Source organism: Schistocerca cancellata, chromosome 1 (genome assembly GCF_023864275.1).
Source record: "Schistocerca cancellata isolate TAMUIC-IGC-003103 chromosome 1, iqSchCanc2.1, whole genome shotgun sequence".
NCBI lineage: Eukaryota > Metazoa > Arthropoda > Insecta > Orthoptera > Acrididae > Schistocerca > Schistocerca cancellata.
Genome location: NC_064626.1, coordinates 376,092,912 through 376,115,727, shown reverse-complemented (window position 1 = coordinate 376,115,727; position 22,816 = coordinate 376,092,912). Strand labels below are relative to the sequence as shown.

At 39.0% G+C, this 22,816-nt stretch overlaps 1 protein-coding gene across 3 annotated transcripts in view; it reads left to right on the top strand.

Moving 5' to 3' along the window:
* The window catches only part of LOC126174936 (CD2-associated protein-like), an 87,743-nt gene extending 82,985 nt beyond the window's left edge, over nucleotides 1-4,758 (top strand). For all 3 annotated transcript variants that reach the window (XM_049921404.1, XM_049921396.1, XM_049921412.1), the window contains 2 exons: nucleotides 3,835-4,229; nucleotides 4,317-4,758. In XM_049921404.1, coding sequence (XP_049777361.1) covers nucleotides 3,835-4,229; nucleotides 4,317-4,469 — 548 coding nt within the window. In that variant the 3' untranslated portion in view covers nucleotides 4,470-4,758. The remainder of the gene's footprint in view (nucleotides 1-3,834; nucleotides 4,230-4,316) is intronic.
* The last annotated feature ends 18,058 nt before the right edge of the window (nucleotides 4,759-22,816 follow it).

The window sequence follows — 22,816 nt, the reverse complement described above, 5'->3', positions numbered from 1 at the left end:
TGTTTACGCTTCTTACACCAAGTGAGACGTCGTGTGTCAGTTACCGGTGTGATGTGTGGATTATGACTAGCCACTCAACCATGAAATCCAAGTTTTCTCACCTCCCGCCTATCTGTCATAGTACTTGCAGTGGATCCTGATGCAGTTTGGAATTTCTGTGTGATGGTCTGGATAGATATCTGCCTATTACACATTGTGACCCTCTTCAACTGTTGACAGTCTCTTAAGTCAACAGTCGAGGTCAGCATGTACACGTTTGTGCTGTGTGTGTCCCTTCAAGTTTACATTTCACTATCACATTGGAAACAGTAGACCTAGGGATGGTTAGAAGTATGGAAGTCTCACGTACAGACATATGACACAAGTGACACTACGTTCGAAGTCCTTGGTTCCTCAGATCACCCCATTCTGCTTTCACGATGTCTAACGACTACTGAGGTCGCTGATATGGAGTACTTAGCAGTATGTGGCAGCATAATGTACCTAATATGAAAAACTTATGTTTTGGGGGGTGTCCGGATACTTTCGATCTCATAGTGTATGTTCTATGGGCCTGTACAGTGAAATGTTGTTGGAGCTGCATGTGGTACTTGATCCATTGAAACTATTACCATAGACTAGTACATTATTGTGTTGGGACTCCAGGGTTGAGTTTAAACTGTTCACCATCAGACACCTTTTCATATCTATGCACAACCAGAGCATGGCATGAGACTTAAATTTTATAGTCACACAGGAGGGGACAGTACTGCTGCTGTTACCCTTATAAGTCTGCCATCTCTCTTCAGCCTTAATCACTTATTGCTGGTGCACAGTTTTATGCACCTTCTAATTTAGGATTCACTTTGGCTATTCTTCATTTATGTTGCAATTCTCACAGACATTGGTGCAGTAATCCAGATTACCCCTCAATAGTGTTCATTATAGAGGAGAGAGAGTACTGATTGCAATGGAAGTAACTAGGAAGTCTTGTATGTGCTGATTGTTGTATTGATTTCATCACTGATTTGGTTTGTTCCCTTTGTAATATTCCCAAAGAGAACAGGATGACATAGCTCAACAGCTGTTGATAAGTTATTTCTGAATCCAACTGCCTTCCAGGAAATAGATGGGAGCACGTAATAAATTTTTATCTGGATTTGGTGGTCAAATGACAGTAGTGAAGTATCCATACCAGTCAACTTTAACCATGAATTGAAAACTACAGCTTTAAAGAATAATAAATAATATTCAGGCAGAATTTATTGGATGGACAATGGCACAATGTTTCCCAAGATCACACAGTAGACAGTAAAATTCTTGAAACACTGTGATTCCAGTTTTCCTTTCTAATCGTAGAGGTAATTACAGCAGAAGCTGAGGGAAAAGATCACTTACATCTGGGATCAAAGTATCTTATGTTGGAAACTGAAAGTTTTCTATTAATACAGAGGGCTAGCTCTAATTAAGACATAAATCTGCACAGCCAACAGTACTGCAAAATTCTTCAGCACATAATGGGCTGTGCGCAAATAATACCAAATTCCAAAAACAAGGCAATGACTGTTTGGTGCATGATTCGGCATGAAATGCATACTCAGTAAAGCAAGTGATACATAACTGGTAACAGCTGCAAGATGGATCATGTTAAATTAAAATCATTAGGCATCAATGTCATGAATACTTTCTAACACTAACAAAAACACAGGGACCATCAAGATTAAATATTGTGTCCCCACGAAGGACTCTCATTTTCTGATGATACAAGTGCACCAATGAATGGCTCGAAAATCCATGAGAGACATGGAGTGGAGAGTAGGAGAACATAATTACAAGTAGTTCCCAGAGTTAGCACCAGCCTGGGATGAGTTAACCAAAAATCTGTTATGCTTGCTTTGCACAGAAAGTGTCTCCATATGTTGCCATGCAGATACAATTATTAGGATAATTTCATTCAATACAGCTCTATGGTAGAGTGTTATGGGCAATTTCATCTGAAATTTAGAAAAATGTGTGTTTCAAATGGAAGTGCACAGCAAGAAATTATTCAAAGTTCTTCCGTTACCAACTTGTAGAGGCTTTTTAAAAGACCTTGGAATTTGTACTCATGGACAATACATTTACTCTCTAATAGTATTTATGACTGTTACCAAGAATGATTTTAGGATAACCTGTGAACTACACAAAAAATTTCTATAACACTGGCCTAGGGTTCAGATCGCAGTTTTATAGTCTGCCAGCAAACTGTGAAAGATATCTGCTTTAGACAGCTTGCAGAAAATTGGAACTACCCAGATATTCAGAAGCAGATAAAAGAATACCATATTAGCTGCTCCTGTTATAATTAATCAACATATTAGGATTCTAGAATGTGAATTACTATTAAGATTTATAAGATTTACGTGATTTATGTTCAGAGTGAGTGAGAGTGAGTGTATGTGTGAGTGAAAGAAGGAGGGTATTCGGATAGAAAACCAACCACTTCTCTTCATTTGTGCGTCTTTTATTTATTGGTATATTAGTGATGATGTATAGCAGTGTGTGCATTCTTTAATAAGTAAGTAAAAATGATAAAATTTTCAAATATCACTATAAACAAGAAGCCATAAAGGGGCTTCATATAATAATGTGGTGTGAAAGCTGATAATGAACCATTAGAAGGAGCTCACCTCAGTGAAGTCAGAGGTTCATAAATAGAATTACTGCAAAATATCATAGTTACGTGAAGATGGACCCATAGGCTCATTAAAGGAGTGTTGTTGAATGAGAGAAACAACAAACAACTGGATTTTTCAGATAATATTGTCTGTCCTCTGATGCTGGGATATCCCATTTTCAACTAATGCTTAAAATAAGTGACAGAGCCTTCCACCAAAACTATTTTTGTAAATTTTGCTACCCACCCCCTTCCCCCATCTTTCTGAACTTCAAAGAAAAAAAAAAACATGGTTTCAAAACTTGGTCTAATACTGTCCACTGCATATATCTACAGCAGATTCCCAAAGCATAGAACTTTTTATTTGCCCATCCAATAGCAGTGAAGTTGCTCCTAGTGAAACCAGTTCAATTTTTCAGAAAAAATTGCAAGCTGTTGATCATATTTGTTTTACTACAAAAAATCCTTCTCAGTTAGGCACTGTAAATTTCTTCTTCTGACTTCATGGCTGTAACTATAAAAAACTGTCTTATAGAGAATTAGTTCTGCCTTTTTTGGCAATTTTTTAACTTAATCAGATGGGGAAAAAAGTGTAATGCTAACTTCGTCATTCGCAAAACAGTGTTTGCACTAGTAGGTACATTAGCAGTACCTTTCAACAACTAACATTATGGTTTGCTCTGTCCATAAATTAATGCATCAGTTTCACTAGAGGTGAGAGTTTTGTGTGGTCCATGCATATATTGGTACAGCAAACCATACAGAAAGGCACAATACATTGTCATAGTTGGTAACTGTAAGTTAAAAGTTATTTATGGTGATACTAATGGAGAATAGTGAACTGTGGTAAAAATTAAGTACAAGAGAAAATTTATAATTAGAAAAGTGGAAGAGTTCTGGTGTTGATTTTTATGTCAGTAATTGAAAATATGAAGATAGAAAACTCCCAGTTTCAAGGTTACCTATTTTATTTCATTATGCCTGAAAACAAGCGCTACTGAACTACACAAATGGATATATACTTCACACGTTCTCAGCTTTTACAATTGTTCTAGATTAAATCATATATATTGATGATTTATTGTGATAGCTGCTATAAAATATATACACAGCTGCCAATGAATGTTCATTTAAAAGACGACTTAGTTACATGAAAACTTCCAACATAATTATTACTTTTTGCTTGTTATGACTTGCAGCTGCCATGAAGAACATCACCACTCAAGAAAAACAAGTGGCAAAATCAAAGAAGCCTTCAACAGAGAATGTAGTTCCAGTGATAATGAGGCACTCATCAACTACTCGCACAGGCTCTTCAGTAGGTGGTTCCTCTGTACAACAGAGGCCCTTCTCAATGAGTGCAGCAAGTTCTGAACTACATTGGTTCACTTCTGAAAGTGCATCTCTAACAAGTTCAAAGTCAACATCATTAAGTCAGAGTATTTCTGGCAGTACTGCATTGCTCTCTGCACAAACAAAAGCTCCTGAACCTAGTAATGTGTTATCGCATGATGTAGAGCAGAGAATAGAGCCCCCTACTACAAGCTCAGATGGCACAATATCTACAAAACAGCTATTTGAACTCAAGGAGAGGGTAAGCAAAAACATTGTACTGTATATCTATGGTTTCTAAAGAACGATGTTTGAAAACAGAATAATCAAACATTTTCTAAACTTCCAGGTAGGAAAGTTGGAGCAGAGTCTAGCAGAGCAGAAGGAATTGTTCACAAAAACAGTAAAAGAGTTTATGGACAAGCTAAATGAAGAAGTAGCACGGAGAAAACAAATTGAACAGGAACTTGATAAACTAATTAATCTGGTAACACAGGTTTAACTATTAAGAATGGTTCTAGGCACACTACTTCCGGTAACACAGTATTTCTTGAGTCAGAGTGCAGTTGTTAGTTTTGTGTAGAAAGATATGGTGCCAACAATATTTGTCGTTCACAGAAAGACAAGACTTATTCATATAAGTATGCATTCCACACACCTGTGAGACCAATGTGGCATTTCATTCCATTCCAAGAAATAAATTCCTTTCTCCATTTAAATTTTTAGAATGTTTCCTGTGCTATTTTGTAAGAAAAGTTATTACCTGAAGTAAGTCCTCATAAATCGCATTGTGCAAGATATACATTTTAGAGGCATAGGTTTTCTTTTTAAAAGACAAAACAACTTTAGAGCACAAACATCCTGCCATAAATTTTTCCCAATATCCCTTTTGAAATGGTGCTAATATATACCTGTATGTGTGTGTATGTGTGATGCAGCATTTAAATGCTGCTGGATGGTGTGAAGACAATTAGTTTTTAATTTATTGTGAAGAAAAGTGATAATTTACTTCTATGGCCATGATCACATACAGAGAATTGTTCCAAAGTAGGCTAGTTTTTCACTGTTGTTGTTACCATGTGGAAAATCCTTTCATGTATTTATCTTGGAAAATTTTTGCTGGTGTTGGGACAGCTTTCCACTTTCTTTATTTAAGCTGTTTTCAAACAAAAAGAACGTCTTCTCTAGTCCTTTTACAGACATAACATTCCAACTCTTTCCTTTTTTCCAACTTTCATTTACAGTTGGTCTATAGAAGCTGTTTCATTGCAGAAACAGTTAAACTATAGGTTTAAGTCCTAACCATAACCTGGATCACTGGTGATAGATTTAGTTAGACGTTGTTGCATAAGAACTACTGTGTTGTACAATATATTGTTATAACTGTATAAAAAGTGTAAATATTGAAATGCAATGATGTAAATGGCTTAAATTTTCAAGGTGTCTGTTTTTATTGTTGAAATGTGATGCAGATGTACTACTGGTGCTTATAACGAGCAATGACCTGAAGCACAAATTCATTGTCAATAAAACTCATGTATTTCATTTTTTTTTTAAAGATGACATTGGCACATTCCTTGGCCAATTTCGAGAGGCATTTGTTCATTTCATGTGGAGAACATATTCCACTACAAATATTAGTTTAATATAAGAGCACAGGATGCAGTATGTGAAATTAAGTTTTATTCTGTTTTACTAGATTAAAAATAATTTGTGTAAAGCCATGTAGTCCATGCTAGTTCAAAGGCCTGGAAAATGGCTATCAATACTGTGTATTGACTGACTGTGTTTATTAGTAGAATGGTTGTCATGAAATTGTGGTGCGAGCACCATTGTCTGTCCGTGGAAAGGTTCCAGAAAACCTAATTTTAATTCTACGAAGGTGAATGCTTCTATGAGGTGCTGAACAGGAAAGCCTGCTTTTGAATTCATGGAAGTTCACGCCGGATTCTGTGACATGTCTTACTTTTATTATTTACTTTTGCATTTTTGGTCTGTATGTGTTTCCAGTATTGTTTCCAATGTTATATCAAAATTATTTTTGAGAATGCTTTCAATGTAATTTTAACAAATCTAACTATAGACTATAAAGGCTGTTATTTTGTATGCCCAGTTATTTATAGCTTACTGCCCATGTAATCTTTTAAAAGACACTCATTGAAGCATGAATATTTAGAATATCATCTAACAAAAGACTACTTCTTCAGAGTAAATAAATGAGAACTATTTACTTAATATCTGTGTAATGCTATGTTACAGCATACTACGTTCCATTATTTTCAGAAATCTTTTGTAAAGGGCTCTTTAGTTCATTAAGTTATTCTTTTTATTGGAAATTTTTGCATTAAATACTCCTGAAAACAATTTCAAAATTTTGTGTTCAGTTGTCCTTTCATTATAGTTCCTAATCCCACTGACCTTTTAACATTTTTTCACTTATCTGTGTCTGTAGGCAGGAAACATTCAAGGTTCCCTGTTGCTCAAACCTTACTTTTTTCCCCCTCTTCCTCTACATTATAGTTGAATGGTGCATGTCACAATTAGGAAGTTACATAATGGCAAATTGTAAGCTATTCTCATTGATCAGTTACAAAAAGTAAATACTATCTACAAAACTATTGGATTATAGTTTAGTAAAAGTGACAGTTACAATTGGGGTGTCTATTGTACTTCACCACTTGTGCCCAATTGTACTAGTATGTATCATATATTTGTAAAATTGTCTTTCAGGATGATTAAATTCAAAATTTTGCACCACTATAGTTTGTACTACAAACAAGGTTAAGAACTGATGCATAAGTCTTAATTGTGTATTCCTTGAATTTTGTTTGTGTAGCAAGTACAGATATGAAATGTTGTTGCTAAACATTACTAGCTACATCTGTACTCTACAAATCACATGATGGACCGTAACAGAGGATACTTCCGGTACCACTATTTAATACCGTCTTCCCTGTTCCATTCACACGTCAGATGTGGGAAGAATGATGGTTGGTAAATCTTGGAAGTTCTAATTCCTCGAATTTTCTCAATGTGGTCATTTCATGAGACATCGGAAGAAGTAACACATTATCCAACTCTTCCGAGAATGCAGTCTCTCAGAATTTCAATAGTAAACTACTACTTGATGCACCGAAGCCTCTATTGTAATGGTTGCACTGTAGTTCATTGAAAACCTTAGTGCTCTCTCATCAACTAGATGATACTGTGACAAAATGCACCATTCTTCCTTAAACCTTCTCTATTCTTTCTGTCATTCCTACCTGGTAAGGGTCCCAGATTGATGAACAATACTCAATCAATCAAACAAGTGAATCAGTTACCTCTTAATATTCTTCCTATTGTTCCTATGAATTTCTCTGGCAACAGTATTTCCTACCAATTGTTTTGCATGGCCACTCCACTTAAGGTGACTCGGGATTGTTACTTCTAGATATTTTCTGGTAGATACGGTTTCCAGGAATCTGTCCCCAATAGTGTAATTATCAGTATTGAGTTTCTTTCATATTTATGTGCAGTATGTGACATTTATTTACATTCAGGATGAACTGCCAGTCCACAGACCATTTATCAGTTTGTGTGCAGTTCACAACTGTCTTCTTAAGTGATCTGCTGGATCATTTATATACTGTATATTGCAAACAGTAATGGTCCTATTACGATTTCTTGGGATTCTCCTGAAAATTCTAGAAGCATAGACTGAGCAGTTTTTTGCAATGTCACTGTTCTTAGAATCCATAGTGATTTTTACAGAAGAGATTTTCATCCTCCAAAGATTCCACAATATATGAGCACAAAACGTGTTCGTGATTCTACAACTGATGGACATAAGCAACATTGCCCAATAGTTCTATGCATCTCCTACAACCATTCGTAAAAACAGGAATATGTGAATTTTTTTCCATTCAGTGTGTACCTTTTGTTGCTCCAATGATCTAAAATAAATTGATGCTAGAAGAGGAACAAGTTCCTTTGAATAATCCAGAAAAATCTTGCAGATCTCTCATCTGGTCCAGATGCTTTTCCCCTATTAAACAATAATAATTGCTTTTTTATTCGGCGATCTTACATCTGCCATTTCAGTGTTTGTGTGATTATTGAAAGGGCGTACTATATTAAGATACGCGGTGAAACAGTTTTAAAGGGCATAATTCATATTTTGGCCTTCTCTGTCATGTTCCATTTTGATGTCAATATGGTCACTGAGTGACTGCATAGATGATTTTGAACTGCTTACTGATTTTACGTAAGACCAAAACTTCTTGGGGTTTGTATTGAGATTGTTCAGCAAACTCTCACTTTCAAAGTCACTGAATTCTTTTCTCATTGCTCTTTGAATGCACAACTTCACTGTGTTAAGCTTTCATTTGCCATCTATTTCACTTTTAAATCTGTGATGAAACACTCTTTGCTTATGTAGCAGCTTTGTAACATGGTTCTTAAACCACAATGGGTCTTTCCCATCCCTTAAGACAGCTTAGAACTAACTTGTCTGAGGCATATTGAACGATGCTTTTTTCATGCTCCATATCTTCGTTCTCAGAACAGAATGTTAGATGTTGACCACTCAGATATTCTGCAGTTTGTATTCTGTCCTACTTTCCTCAGCATTAATTACTACCTGTATTGTAAGGACTGCTATCACAGACTTGTGATTATTGATGCCCTTCTTTACATTAACTGATTCTAAAAGTTCAGAACTGTTTATTGGTAGCTCTAAGATTTTACCCTCATGTGTGTTTCTCTAATTATTTGCTAGAAGTAATTTTTGGACATGATTTTCACAATTACATCACATGAATCTCCATCCCTGGCACCAGTTTGAATGACATGATTCCCATTCTACACCTGGCAAGTTGAAGTAATCCACACGTCACCACAGGATGACTAGGAATATACATACTCTCTCTCTCTCTCTCTCTCTCTGGCCCCTACCCTTGTAACCACCCCCAGTGTACCAGTGTAAAACCTGTCCCATGCACCCTCCCACCACCACCTACTCCAGTCCTGTAACCCAGAAGGTGTACACAATCAAAGGCAGAGCCATGTGTGAAAGCACCCACGTGATTTACCAACTGACCTGCCTACACTGTGAAGCCTTCTATGTGGGAATGACCAGCAACAAACTGTCCATTCGCATGAACGGACACAGGCAGACAGTGTTTGTTGGTAATGAGGATCACCCTGTGGCTAAACATGCCTTTGTGCACGGCCAGCACATCTTGGCACAGTGTTACACCGTCCGGGTTATCTGGATACTTCCCACTGACACCAACCTATCAGAACTCCGGAGATGGGAACTTGCCCTTCAATATATTCTCTCTTCCCGTTACCCACCAGGCCTCAACCTCCGCTAATTTCAAGCTGCCGCCCCTCGTACATCTCTTGTCATTCAACATAATCTTTGCCTCTGTACTTCCGCCTCGACTGACATCTCTGCCCAATCTCTTTGCATTTACATATGTCTGCTTGTGTCTGTATATGTGCGGATAGGTGTGTGTGTGTGTGTGTGTGTGTGTGTGTGTGTGTGTGTGTGTGTGTGTGCGTGCGTGCGCACAAGTGTATACCTGTCCTTTTTTTCCCCCTAAGGTAAGTCTTTCTGCTCCCGGGATTGGAATGACTCCTTACCCTCTCCCTTAAAACCCACATCCTTTCGTCTTTCCCTCTCCTTCCCTCTTTCCTGATGAAGCAACCTTGGGTTGCATAAGCTTGAAATTTGTGTGTGTGTTTTTTTTTATTGTGTCTGTCTACCAGCACTTTCTTGTTTGGTAAGTCACAGCATATATATATCACAGCAGTATATATATCTGGTTTGGACCAGTAGTTAATATTAATTTTAGGACCTTACTGTGGATGATGCTCCAGAATACAAGTATTCTGACCTTTTCTATCTTCTATTGCAAGGAAAGACTTTCTCTGAGAATAATGTGGCTCATCTATTTTACAGTTCGGCAGGCAATCCATCACTGGTCCCAAGGAGGGACGTCTCTAACCTTAAAGATACCCTTGTGCATGCGTTGTGCATGCATTGTGTACTCATCTGCCTTAGTAGCTGCTTCCTGCATCTAGAGCACGCCTGACCAATGGCTAAGGGGGTCCTTCAGTTCTCCGCCCAATAGCATAAGTTGAGAAATTTGCATCGGGTTTTACAGCAGAATCATTTCAGCCTCTTATTTCGACTTTTTACTCTGCTGAAGACCAAAGGACCCAATTAATTCTGGGTACAGTGATACAAATAGTGAGCTACTGCACCCCACATTAAATGCTATCTGCATTCAGCAAACCAGCCAACCACTGGAAAAAACTAATGATGCCATCAGAACCCATACATCATTTGCACTGACTTGAGTCATGATTTTCAGGCCATTGCGCCCAGTCTGTTACACAGCCGCCAGCAGAGCCATCTCTTTACCTCGAGTGAGTCCTCCCGGCAAGCATACAGAGTATACATTGGCATTAATTAATTTCTGACCTGCCTGCTTTTTTGCTGTGTCCATTATCTGGCTATGTGGGAGCTTTCAAGATCTGTATCATACTTGACCTCTGCACTTCTCTGGACTGGGCTGAAAAATCAGCTACTGGCCCAGCAGGAGAGGTATCTCATGCTGACTCAAATGTGTTCTTAACACTTCAGGAGCCAGACAAGCAGCCAGTCCCCCCTTTTGCCCTCTAACCAGCAATATGTGAACCCACCACTGTCAGTCACTCAAGTGAAGACAGACTAGTCAGATGTTGCCTATCACAAAACATTGAGTGTCTGTGGGGTTAAGAGGGGACTCCAAAGATACCAATTTTGAGCCGTAGCCTGAAGCCTGTCAGCTGTGGCCAATGCAGCTTCCAGCTCTTTCCCCGATGGTGGCCAATTCTTCTTGTGCCTGTACACATCAGTCCTTATCCATCTTGTACTTTGTAACAAACTGTATAGAATCTCAAAAATGTGAAGCAGTCAGGACAAATAAGCCTAAACAGAAAAATTATCGTACTGTGGCACTATTGAAGCCAGGATGCACACAAAATATAAATGAGAAGAAGAAACAAACATTAAAATCTGCTCTGCAAAGTTGTCACTATACATCAAGGTCCCAAAATCTTCAAGCATTTGAACAAAAACAAAAGTTCTACTACTGAAAACAGGTGTATCAACAATTACCTTTTCCTGGAACATCAGCTTACACACAAAAGCTAATGCCTGAAAAATGTAAGCAAGCTTATAGAAAACGTTACCAAACACTGATCATCCCAGATAAAAATACAGATAATATTCAGTTAATATTCAGTTATTGACAGAAGCTTTTGGGAAAAGTGCTAAACTAAATTCTATGTACAAAATTGATACTGCTGCAAAAATCTCATGACTACATTTTGAAGCTATCTGTGTGAACACATGCTGGCTTGCTTTTTAGGAAACAGTTGAGAGTACAACAGGAAAGTCTTCAGTGTGTACTTATCTCAGTATTATACAAAATTAGATTATTAGCCTTGAACAATCAACAGATCCTTGCAGCATCATAACATCTGAAACCTCGGTTATTTCACAAACTTTTTTCACACAAGTGACATATCATTCCCCCTCTCCACTCCTTATACATCCACTTGTCAGCTTTCACTACCAATTATCATACACCTGTAAACACATTTTGCACTTGGACATCTCTGCAGCCCCTCGTAGTACGGCACCTTATGCAGCCATATGTGTCGCTTGTTCTTTAAATCTTGACATTTTTGTACTTGATACATTACCAGCAAGCTGACTGATGAGAATCAGACTGATTTTTGTGGTTTCCTATAGTGTCCATTTGTATAGGTTCAAATCAGCCTCATAATTGCGCATCTGTCAAACATTAATAATATTTTTGTCAACTGAAAGTTTTTTAGTTTTGCTTCCTGGATTTTGGGAATTGATTGCTTTCACGATAGTTGCCATCACCATTGTGATGAGCTAATATGAAGTGTCAGTATAAGACATCTAAGTGATGGCACATCAGAAAGCCTGCACAAAAAATCCAAAGTTAGATAACATCTTCATTAACTTCTCTGTGTTAATGAATTTCTAGGACTCTGATTTTCTTACTATAGTGTAGCTTTTATTCCCAAATATGGTGGTGCAAGCAAAGATGTCACAGGGTAAATTATAAGAAAGGAAGGGGCTAGCCAACAAACAAAACTTGTCATTGCATATGAGCAACATGTGAAAAATAAATCTGCCTTCATTACGTAGAGTGTACAGGCAGTATATGAACATTGGTGGAAAAAACTGTGACTGAGGACCATGACTCATATTATTTGTTGCATTTTCTTATTCTATCACATATGTTTGTTTCCTGTAAATTTATTATGAAATTACTTTTGTGCTCTGCATTTCACTTCAGAGAAATAGCACTTTCTCTCAAGCCAATGCATTATTCACTGTCCACCAACGGTCAGTTGGGGGAGAGAGAGAGAGAGATAGATAAAAGCTCTACTCAGTTTTATTGTACCAAGTGAAAATGCCGCATACTAATAGAAGCTACAGACTTACTTGACATCTGAGAACAGCTGTGGAATGTGTTGCTTATTTCAAACAGCAGCGAATTTTTCTAAACAGGAATTCGTGACGATACCTCGATCTATCATTCTGTATTTTAGATGTAGCTACACGCATTTCATACTTCAATAATTATAAATTTGGGCAAAGTAGTTCAGAATTATGTGCATCTGTATGAGAGCGTTTTGAACTTCCGCCTTTAGTCATTATACCAACATTGCATCACATACAGAAACATCGCTTGGACACACGTGAACAATCTGTAAACTGTTTACTTTAAAACGTTATTTTTGTAGCTTTATCTGCTTTTCCTCCTGAAAACGTATTTCCGGAGGCATTTCAGACACCTTAGGAGATGGTATTTGAAAAACCCGTGTCAGTGGAAAAAAATGTAATCATGTATCAGCGGATAAGGTTTTATGTTGGTACTACTGCTACGCAGCTTCTCGCCGCTAGCAGACGACTCAATGCTCAGTCGAATGTATGGCGCCAGTGGGTTCGCAAGCAGGCTGATACAAACACGCGAAGTAAACGGTGTGTGCGGGCGCGTCGTGTTATGACAGCATATAACTTGCGTTTATAACTGTGTGGGAATAGTCAGTTTATATTTTTCAAGGTAAGTATATGGCAGTATTCGACATATCGTGCAGTAGTACGGAGTACTGAATACTATAAAAATTGTGACCCTTGAAAATTTGCCTGTTGAGTCGTCAGACGTATATTTGGATTTTGATGCTCTCACATTTATTGCATAAAGCATGTGATCCATTGTATAAATAAACGTTATTATTCTGATTCAAGTTATGTGCGTCGTTTCCAAATATTTTGGATTTTAATAAAGCAGTAGAAAACTAAATGTCATGACAAATACAAAATGCAGGAAATACATTTGCTCTGAACATCGAAAGAAGAAAATCTTGGACGTGTTTCTACATACTGTTTAGATTTCCTAGAATTCACTATAAAAAAAACCTTAATTTTAATATTGTTTTCCACTGTCGTATTAATGTTTCAGCTTGCGTAAAATAATGAATTTTTTCTCTTATTTTAACGAGAATCGGACGCACATTATATTGACGGGAGAGCCGTGAAACACAGAAAACTTAGAAATATAGTGGAAGATTACGTCCGTATAGAAAAGGCTTTTAAAAACTCATGAAGACAGGAATGAACTGGATGACAACCTGTATATGCACTGTGACGTAGGCATATTTCTGCATCTAACGCTGTCAGCTGATTGTTAGTGGCCTGGCGTCTCAATGTTCTTCATAGAAGGGACAGATCGGGGATAGGATAGAACGTACGGAATTTTTTGCGATAGACTTCAGTTGAGACCGGCACCAACCCCACGCAATGATTTAAGAACGTGAGACTTGTACGCTGTTGTCAGAATTTAATTAGTATCTATTAAGAAGTTGAAATTTTGAGATTACGCGTTATAATGAAACCTGGAGCATTAAATTGCCTTTGACGTGCGCTGTTCAACAATGTGACTCCGGGTTTGTTTCCGGGTACAGGAATCTGCCAGGATGCCAAAACGATGTTTATTCATTTTTTGATGAAAACAACAGTAGGGGATACTGCGTAAAATTGACGGCTGTTTGTACCAGACTTCAACAAATTTTGCACCTGTGTTAGGTGAGAAACCTATGCCTTCCACAGCTACCTTCAGAATTTAGCAGTTAAAGATTCAAAGCAATATTTCGCCAGATGCCTCCATTCCACCAAGAGAGGAAAAATGCGCTAAGTAAAGTTGTCTAAGGAATCCAAATGATGTCATCAGGCAAATATCAAATAGGTCAGTATCACACGAGCCATGTACACTGAGTAAACATAGTCAGCCAAACGATTATTGTATCGGAATCAACATTCTCTAGAACCAGTGTCAAGTCTCGATTTCGTAAGGTTCTAAGTTTCTGTGATTTGTCTAAAACAAACAAGCCGATACTCGACCTGTTCTTGTAGTAAGACTGTGGTAACATCTAAAATGTTCTCAGTATAAACAGAAATTGTGCTTAACAGCTAGATCTGGAGCACTAGAACTTCTAAATTCGCATTTGCGACCAGCAGCAGTAGTCAGTTTAACCAATTGGAGCTTTGCGTAGGTCCATGCGGCGTGCTCGGATGACGCAACTGACCACGGAAGGCAGGGATCCGTCGTTGAGTAGCTATTCAGTCGAATCTCAGTCCAGCACACAATTTTATCTTCTCAAATATAATCTGCATAGAGGAAGGAAATTCATTCCCACAATTCATACACTACTGTGCGGCAAGGCACTACTAAATTTATTTCTCCAGGTGAAACAGAAATTAATAGTGAGGACGTAGCAAAGATGATAACGGTTTTTGACATAGCGGCAATGGTGTTAACTAATTTACTTTTTCAATTACGTTCGCTAAATGTGTCTAGCCGCTATTGAATAGGCGGTGCAGAATTCTCTTCGGCGTAATAATCAGTCGTAGCAATCCAGAACCCACGGTGGCCGTGCAGATAAAATATATCCGTTCGGCCCGTGATTTATCTTTAGTCCCGTGCTGGTGCATTAACCGCTTCCGTTTAATATGAAGCGACACTGTACAGAGTTTTATTTCTGTTCTTCCTTCATATAACTAATATTAGTCTAACAGGTCGTGTGTGACTATAGGAGAGCGGAAAATGTTTTTGAAAAGAATAACTGGATTTCTGCAAGCCCAGTTTCTATCTCACTCCTGATTTTTCATAGCTTCCTTCAAGTAATCACTATCCCAGTATTCCTTCAGTAATTTAGGGAAACCACAGAAAAGTACATTAGGATGACCATACCGCTGTATAAACCCTGCGCTCCTTCTCAATGCGCTGTCTCGCTTTACGTACAGTCGCTGTCCACATTACTTTCATTGCCATGCTTATTCTAGAGATCCTCCGGAAGCTAACAATTTTACTAACAAACGCGTGTACTACGTCTTTTTAGCAGCGTGATTGTGCTTTCTGATATAAAGTACAACGAAACAAAAACACACAATGCATTAAATAGAGAAAAATCATCCAAAAAAATTCCTACATGTAGAAGGACATGCACACCTACGGTAAGTTGTCGGTCAGTTGGATTATACCTGCTTTCAAGATTGTCTGAGGATAAATTGCTGAACCAGAGCAAACGAAATTCATTTAGGTTGGTATAAACTACATTCTGACAAACAATATTTTGGTTTTTGCAAACAGTCTGAAAAGCTGACACGGAAGCGCAGAAGATATTGAACATATCGAATTCTGTAAGTACAAAGTAGAGGAAAGAAATGTACTAGGTCAATTATTATTATTATTATTACTTTTTTTTCATGCGGAAACGAAGCTTGTCTCCAACGTGCCCCTGGCAGTACTACACTCATCACAATTTCCCCAATAATCGCATTGCTTCATATTTCTTATATCTCGTTTCGTTTTCGTACTATTTTAATTGGAGTGAAGGGCGCTATACAGGGTGAGTCACTAACTATTGCCACCTAGAATAAAAAATTATAGTAGCTGAGAAGTCTATGGGACAAATGTTGCATGGGACAACGGGGGTCATAATATGGCATTGGTTTTTTGTTGCTAGGTGAGATCGCGTCAGAGATGTGAAGGGAAACTTTGTTTTTTTTTAGATGAGATGCTACAGTTTGGTTCTTATTTTCTGATAATGGCTATCGAGACGAATCTAGTGATGTGTAACAGTAAGGTCTTTGAAGGTCAAAAAGGTGGCATGAGCATCCCTTTACAGGTGTTCGAAGTGATGATCATTGGTATCAATGCAGTGCTGCAGTCTTATTATCATGGGTTGAGTGGTATTCGGCTCTGAGCACTATGGGACTTAACTGCCGAGGTCATCAGTCCACTAGAACTTAGAACTACTGAAACCTAACCAACCTAAGGACATCACACAACATCCATGCCTGAGGCAGGATTCTAATCTGCGACCGTAGCGGTCGCGCGGTTCCAGACTGTAGCGCCGAGAACCGCTCGGCCACTCTGGCTGGCGATGGTATTCCTTATCACTTCGGCACTTATCGAACACATGCTCTGACAATTCGTATATCGTGCAAATAGTAACTATCCATCCAACGTGCCATTGACATGTAAACACCATTCGACGGTTTCGCATTACAACACTAATAGGAACGGTAAGTCTAGTATCATCGAATCAAGCGAATGTGAATGATGCATTCCTTCGAAGAACAAGTCGATATGCGTCTCATCTACGGAGAATGCCAACGAAATTCAGTGACAGCTAGATACTTACACGCTGAAAGCTTCCCTCAACATACTCACCCTACACGTCATACATTTAAATATGTGTATGATAAATTGAGAACAACTGGATCATTAAAGCATCGGAAACATATCCGGCAAAGGAAAGTTACTAACGAGGAAACGGAAATTGGTACTCTTACCACTGTGGTTCGAGATTTTTGTGTTAGTTCGCGTGACATTAAACTGACAGTTCGGTAATTTTCACATCTGTCAACGCCTGCTTTCTTTGGGATTGGAATTATTATATTCTTCTTGAAGTCTGAGGGTATTTCGCCTGTCTCATACATTTTGCTCACCAGATGGTAGGGTGTCAGGACTGGCTCTCCCAAGGCTGTCAGTAGTTCTAATGGAATGTTGCCTACTCCCGGGGCCTTGTTTCGACTTAGGTCTTTCAGTGCTTTATCAAATTCTTCACGCAGTATCATATCTCCCATTTCATCTTCATCTACATCCTCTTCCATTTCCATAATATTGTCCTCAAGAACATCGCCCTTGTATAGTCCCTCTATATACTCCTTCCACCTTCTGCTTTCCCTTCTTTGCTTAGAACTGTGTTTCCATCTGAGCCCTTGATATTCATACAAGTGGTCCTCTTTTCTCCAAAGGTCTCTTTAATTTTCCTGTAGGCAGTATCTATCTTACCCCTAGTGAGGTAAGCCTCTACATCGTTACATTTGCCCTCTAGCCATGCCTGCTTAGCCATTTTGCACTTCCTGTCAATCTCATTTTTGAGACGTTTGTATTCCTTTTTGCCTGCCTCATTTACTGCATTTTTATATTTTCTCCTTTCATCAGTATTTCTTCTGTCACCCAAGGATTTCTACTAGCCCTCGTCTTTTTACCTACTTGATCCTCTACTGCCTTCACCACTTCATCCCTCAAAGCTATCCATTCTTCTTCTACTGTATTTCTTTCCCCCATTCTTGTCAATTGTTCCTTTATGCTCTTCCTGAAACTCTCTACAACCTCTGGTTCTTTCAGTTTATCCAGGTCCCATCTCCTCAAATTGCCACCTTTTTGCAGTTTCTTCAGTTTTAATCTACAGTTCATAACCAATAGATTGTGGTCAGAGTCCACATCTGCCCCTGGAAATGTCATACAATTTGAAACCTGGTTCCTAAATGTCTGTCTTACCATTATATAATCTATCTGATATCTTCTAGTATCTCCAGCGTTCTTCCATGTATACAACCTTCTTTCATGATTCTTGAACCAAGTGTTAGCTATGATTAAGTTATGCTCTGTGCAAAATTCTACCAGGCGGCTTCCTCTTTCATTTCTTAGCCCCAATCCATATTCACCTACTACGTTTCCTTCTCTCCCTTTTCCTACTCTCGAATTCCAATCACCCATGACTATTAAATTTTCGTCTCCCTTCACTACCTGAATAATTTCTTTTATCTCATCATACATTTCATCAATTTCTTCATCTGCAGAGCTAGTTGGCATATAAACTTGTGCAACTGTTGTAGGCGTGGGCTTCGTGTCTATCTTGGCCACAATAATGCGTTCACTATGTTGTTTGTAATAGCTTACCTGAACTCCTATTTTTTTATTCATTATTAAACCTACTCCTGCATTAACCCTATTTGATTTTGTATTTATAACCCTGCATTCACCTGACCAAAAGTCTTGTTTCTCCTGCCACCGAACTTCGCTAATTCCCACTATATCTAACTTTAACCTATCCATTTCCCTTTTTAATTTTTCTAATCTACCTGCCCGATTAAGGGATCTGTCATTCCACGCTCCGATCCGTAGAACGCCAGTTTTCTTTCTCCTGATAACGACGTCCTCCTGAGTAGTCCCCGCCCGGAGATCCGAATGGGGGACTATTTTACCTCCGGAATATTTTACCCAAGAGGACGCAATCATCATTTATCCATATAGTAAAGCTGCAGGCCCTCGGGAAAAATTACGGCCGTAGTTTCCCCTTGCTTTCAGCCGTTCGCAGTACCAGCACAGCAAGGCCGTTTTGGTTAATGTTACAAGGCCAGATCAGTCAATCATCCAGACTGTTGCCCCTGCAACTACTGAAAAGGCTGCTGCCCCTCTTCAGGAACCATACGTTTGTCTGGCCTCTCAACACATACCCCTCCGTTGTGGTTGCACCTACGGTACGGCCATCTGTGTCGCTGAGGCACGCAAGCCTCCCCACCAACGGCGGCAAGGTCTATGGTTCATTGGGGGGGGGGGGAGGGGGGGAGTACAGAATTAGAGGCCCCTATTTCATCGAAGGAAATCTTATGGTAGGAAGTATAGCGCATTCCTGAAAGAAACATTAGGTCTTTTATTGGAAAAAAATACCTTTAGAAACAAGAAACAGAATGTGGTATCAACACAACGGGTGTCGGACAAATTTTTCGCTGATGGCTAGAAATGAGTAGCAGAGACAATTCCCAAATCGTTGGATTGGACACGGAGGAGATGTGTCGTGGCCGGCTCGTTCGCCAGACTTGACGCCTCTGGATGTTTTCTTTTGGGGATTCGTGAAAGACATTGTTTATAAAGACGTTCCAACCACACCTGAAAATATGCGAGAGAGAATTGTCAGAGCATGTGCTTCGATAAGCGCCTATGTGATAAGGAATACCATTCAATCCATGGTAAGAATATGGCAGCACTGCATTGATACCAATGTTCATCACTTCGAACACCTTCTGTAAATGGACGTTCATGCCACCTTTGTGACCTTCGTTGACTTTCAAAGACCTTACTGTTACACATCATTGGATTCGTCTCGATAGCCGCTATCAGAAAATAAGTACCAAACTATAGCATCCCATTAAAAAAAAAGGGGGTTGATCTTCATATATTTGAAGCGACCGCACCTAGCAACAAAAAACCAACGTCATATTATGGCCCCCGTTGTCCCATGCAATTTTTGTTCCACAAACTTTTCAGCTCCTATCATACTTCCGGAGTTACTCTTGGTGGAAACAGTTAGTGACTCATCTTGTAGCGTTGGTGTCGTTTTTGCAATGTCTGATTTGTAGCAGGGGCGGTGCAACGTGACATTTTGCCTGAAAGCGAGAGTATTTTTTTTTCGGAGACGTTTCAAATCTAGAAAAAACCTTAACGGATGTGATGCTCTACGCTGAACACAGCGTTACGGATGGCCCTCTTGATTCGCAAGTTGTCACCAATCAGTTGAAGATATCTCTGGACAAACAAGACTTCCAACTTCATTTTTTAAGGTTCACATTCTTAAAAGAAGTGGTCTAGAGCTTCCCGATCGTCGTTTGACTGTCACAGAACTTGTTCACGAGTTCGGTATCTCAAGTTGTTTGTCTCTTGAAACTTAAAATGAAAAACTGAACATAAATCAAGCTGTATCAAAAATTGCTTCTGATTTATTGACCCAAGAGTGAACTGTCTTTGAGTGGTTCATCGAACAAGGTGATAATGATGAAACATCTGTGGAATGACTGTTCCTCCTTTGCTGACCCAAGAGTGACTTGTCTCCAAGAAATTCACAAAGTAAGCTGATAATGACGAAACAATCAGTGCAAAATATAATCACAGGAGATGAGTGTTGTGTTTACAGCTACGACATTCAGAAGAAAGTTTAGGCATCGCTGTGGGTTGGCAAAGCAACTCCATGCCCAAAGAAAGCACGAGAGAATCGGTCCAAGGGATGCTTCGGTTGTTTATTTTTTCTTTCCCCTTTTTTTTAATGTGGTAATGGAATTCTGCATTTCGAATATTTGTCCCTTGGTCTTAACCACCAGTCGTCACGAATATGCGTTTTGAGAAGGTTGTACGGAAAAATTCGCGAAAGGAGATTACAGTTGTAGCCAGACATTTCTTGGTTTTTCACCAGGACAGTGCACGTGCCTAGCTTTGTTACCTTTGTGCCAACAATCAGATGACTGTCTTTTATTATGTATTGTATTTTTTGGCCTCTAGCAAACCAGCTATATAGCCAGCTAGGTCCTATATCGTTATTTAATATATTCACAATTACGTATTCATTTGTTGCGTTAACAGTGAAATTTCCATACACCTCACAATATCTCAATTGTATATGATAACTCCAAATAGCACACACACACACTTTTCATTGTTATGCCGAGTATATTAATAATTGACAATATTATTTTACTCGAGTAAGCTTCATCGGTTTCGTCACTGAAAATAAATAAGTAATCGGGCAAGAGATTAACACTGCGCACAAATAACCAAATGCGAAAAAGCGTGATGGTGGTTTCTTCTTCTGTCACCGGTTGCTGGTGTGCACCTGTGGAATCAGTCAAGTAATGCGGCTGACGTGGCTCGGTATCTACACATCCTGGAATTCAGAGATGAATGTCCGTCTCTTGAAAGTGTCATGCGATGTAGAAATTGATTTTTCACTGTCGTACAAGGTTGACACTTTCGAGTGCGCAAATTCCCAGTTTGCTCAGTGGCGCAACGGGAACAGCTGAGCAGCAGATATTTACACAGGGTGTCCCAGGAAGAATTTTCAATATTCAGGGACGTGACTGGAACGGTCATTCGAAGCAACAAAATCCAGTAAAAAGGGGCTCTAAAGCGCGTACCTTAAGAACGATGAGCACTTCATCATCTTCGAAACACTGAAACAAAGCTCTTCTATTGTAACCTATTCGCTTTCCATGTCCTGGGAGGGCCAAAACAAGAAAAAATTGTCTATTGAACATGGAATTTAAAACGCTTACATTAAGAGCTCTGATTCCTTGTTCGGTAGACGAAATATTCCACGGTAGCGAAAATAAACAAGTGCACGTTGCTATTAAGGTATGAGTTTCAGAGCCCATGTTTTTTGCTTCGAATGATCGGTCTTGTTATATCCCTGAATACTGACAATTCCTCCAGCGACACCTGTATATGCCAGTTCTGAGGGCTGATCTTCGCAACAGGTAGAAGTTAAAACTGATTCTGTAGAGATTTTCAATACAATGCTCATCTTACTTTCACATCCTTGTGATTGCTATATTTCGTTGACAAGTTTTAACTCTGAATATCATCAGGGGCCGTAATTAAGGTCTTGGAGGGCATTCGGTAAAGTACTTAAATTAGAGCTCCCTTTATCCTCCGGCATGCCTGTCTCACATCCAACTGAACAAAATGTCGCCCGCCTGTCGTTTATCCCAACTGTAGCACGCTGAGAACAAAGAATTTGAATGAGTCCACTTGAATAGCAAACGGTTGTGAAAAAAACTTGACCTCTTAGCAACAAATAATCCTGTGCTAATAACGAACATCCAAATGGATTACAGCTGTTAGTGAGTACAGGGTTGTCTTAGCAAGACTTAATACCGTAACCCAAATCCTCTATAACCAAACGAAAATATTCCTATTCGAAAAACCAGATAAAAATTCGCTACACGCCTTCCTGAGAGACAATCTCCACTCCTTCCAAATTAACAGTGTAAGAGCAGACCAGATATGGCTTGAATTCAAAGAAATAATATCGACAGCAATTGAGAGATCTATACCACATCAATTAACAAACTAACGGACCTGGTCCCCAATGGTACACAAGACAGGCCGGAACATTGTTGTGACTGATGACCATAGATGTTAAGTCCCATAGTGCTCAGAGCCATTTGAACATTGTTGTAGAAACAATAAAAAAAGGCATGCCAAATTTAAACGAACGCAAAACCTCCAAGGTCGGCAATCTTCTACAGAAACTCGAAATTTAAAGCGGACTTCAATGCGAGATGCTTATAATGCTCTCCAGAACGAAACTTTGCCTTGAAGGCTGTCAGAAAATCCAAAGAGATTGCGATCGTAAGTAAGAGTATGCAAGCGGCAAGAAACAATCAATGCCTTCTCTGCGCGATAGCAATGGAGATGCTATCGAAGACAGTGCTGCCAAAGCAGAGTTACTGAACACAGCCTTCCGAAATGCCTTCAGCAAAGAAGACGAAGGTAAATATTCCAAAATTCGAATCAAGAACAGCTGGCACTAGAAACTTAGAAGTAGATATTCAAATGGCTCTGAGCACTATGGGACTTAACAGCTATGGTCATCAGTCTCCTAGAACTTAGAACTACTTAAACCTAACTAACCTAAGGACATCACACA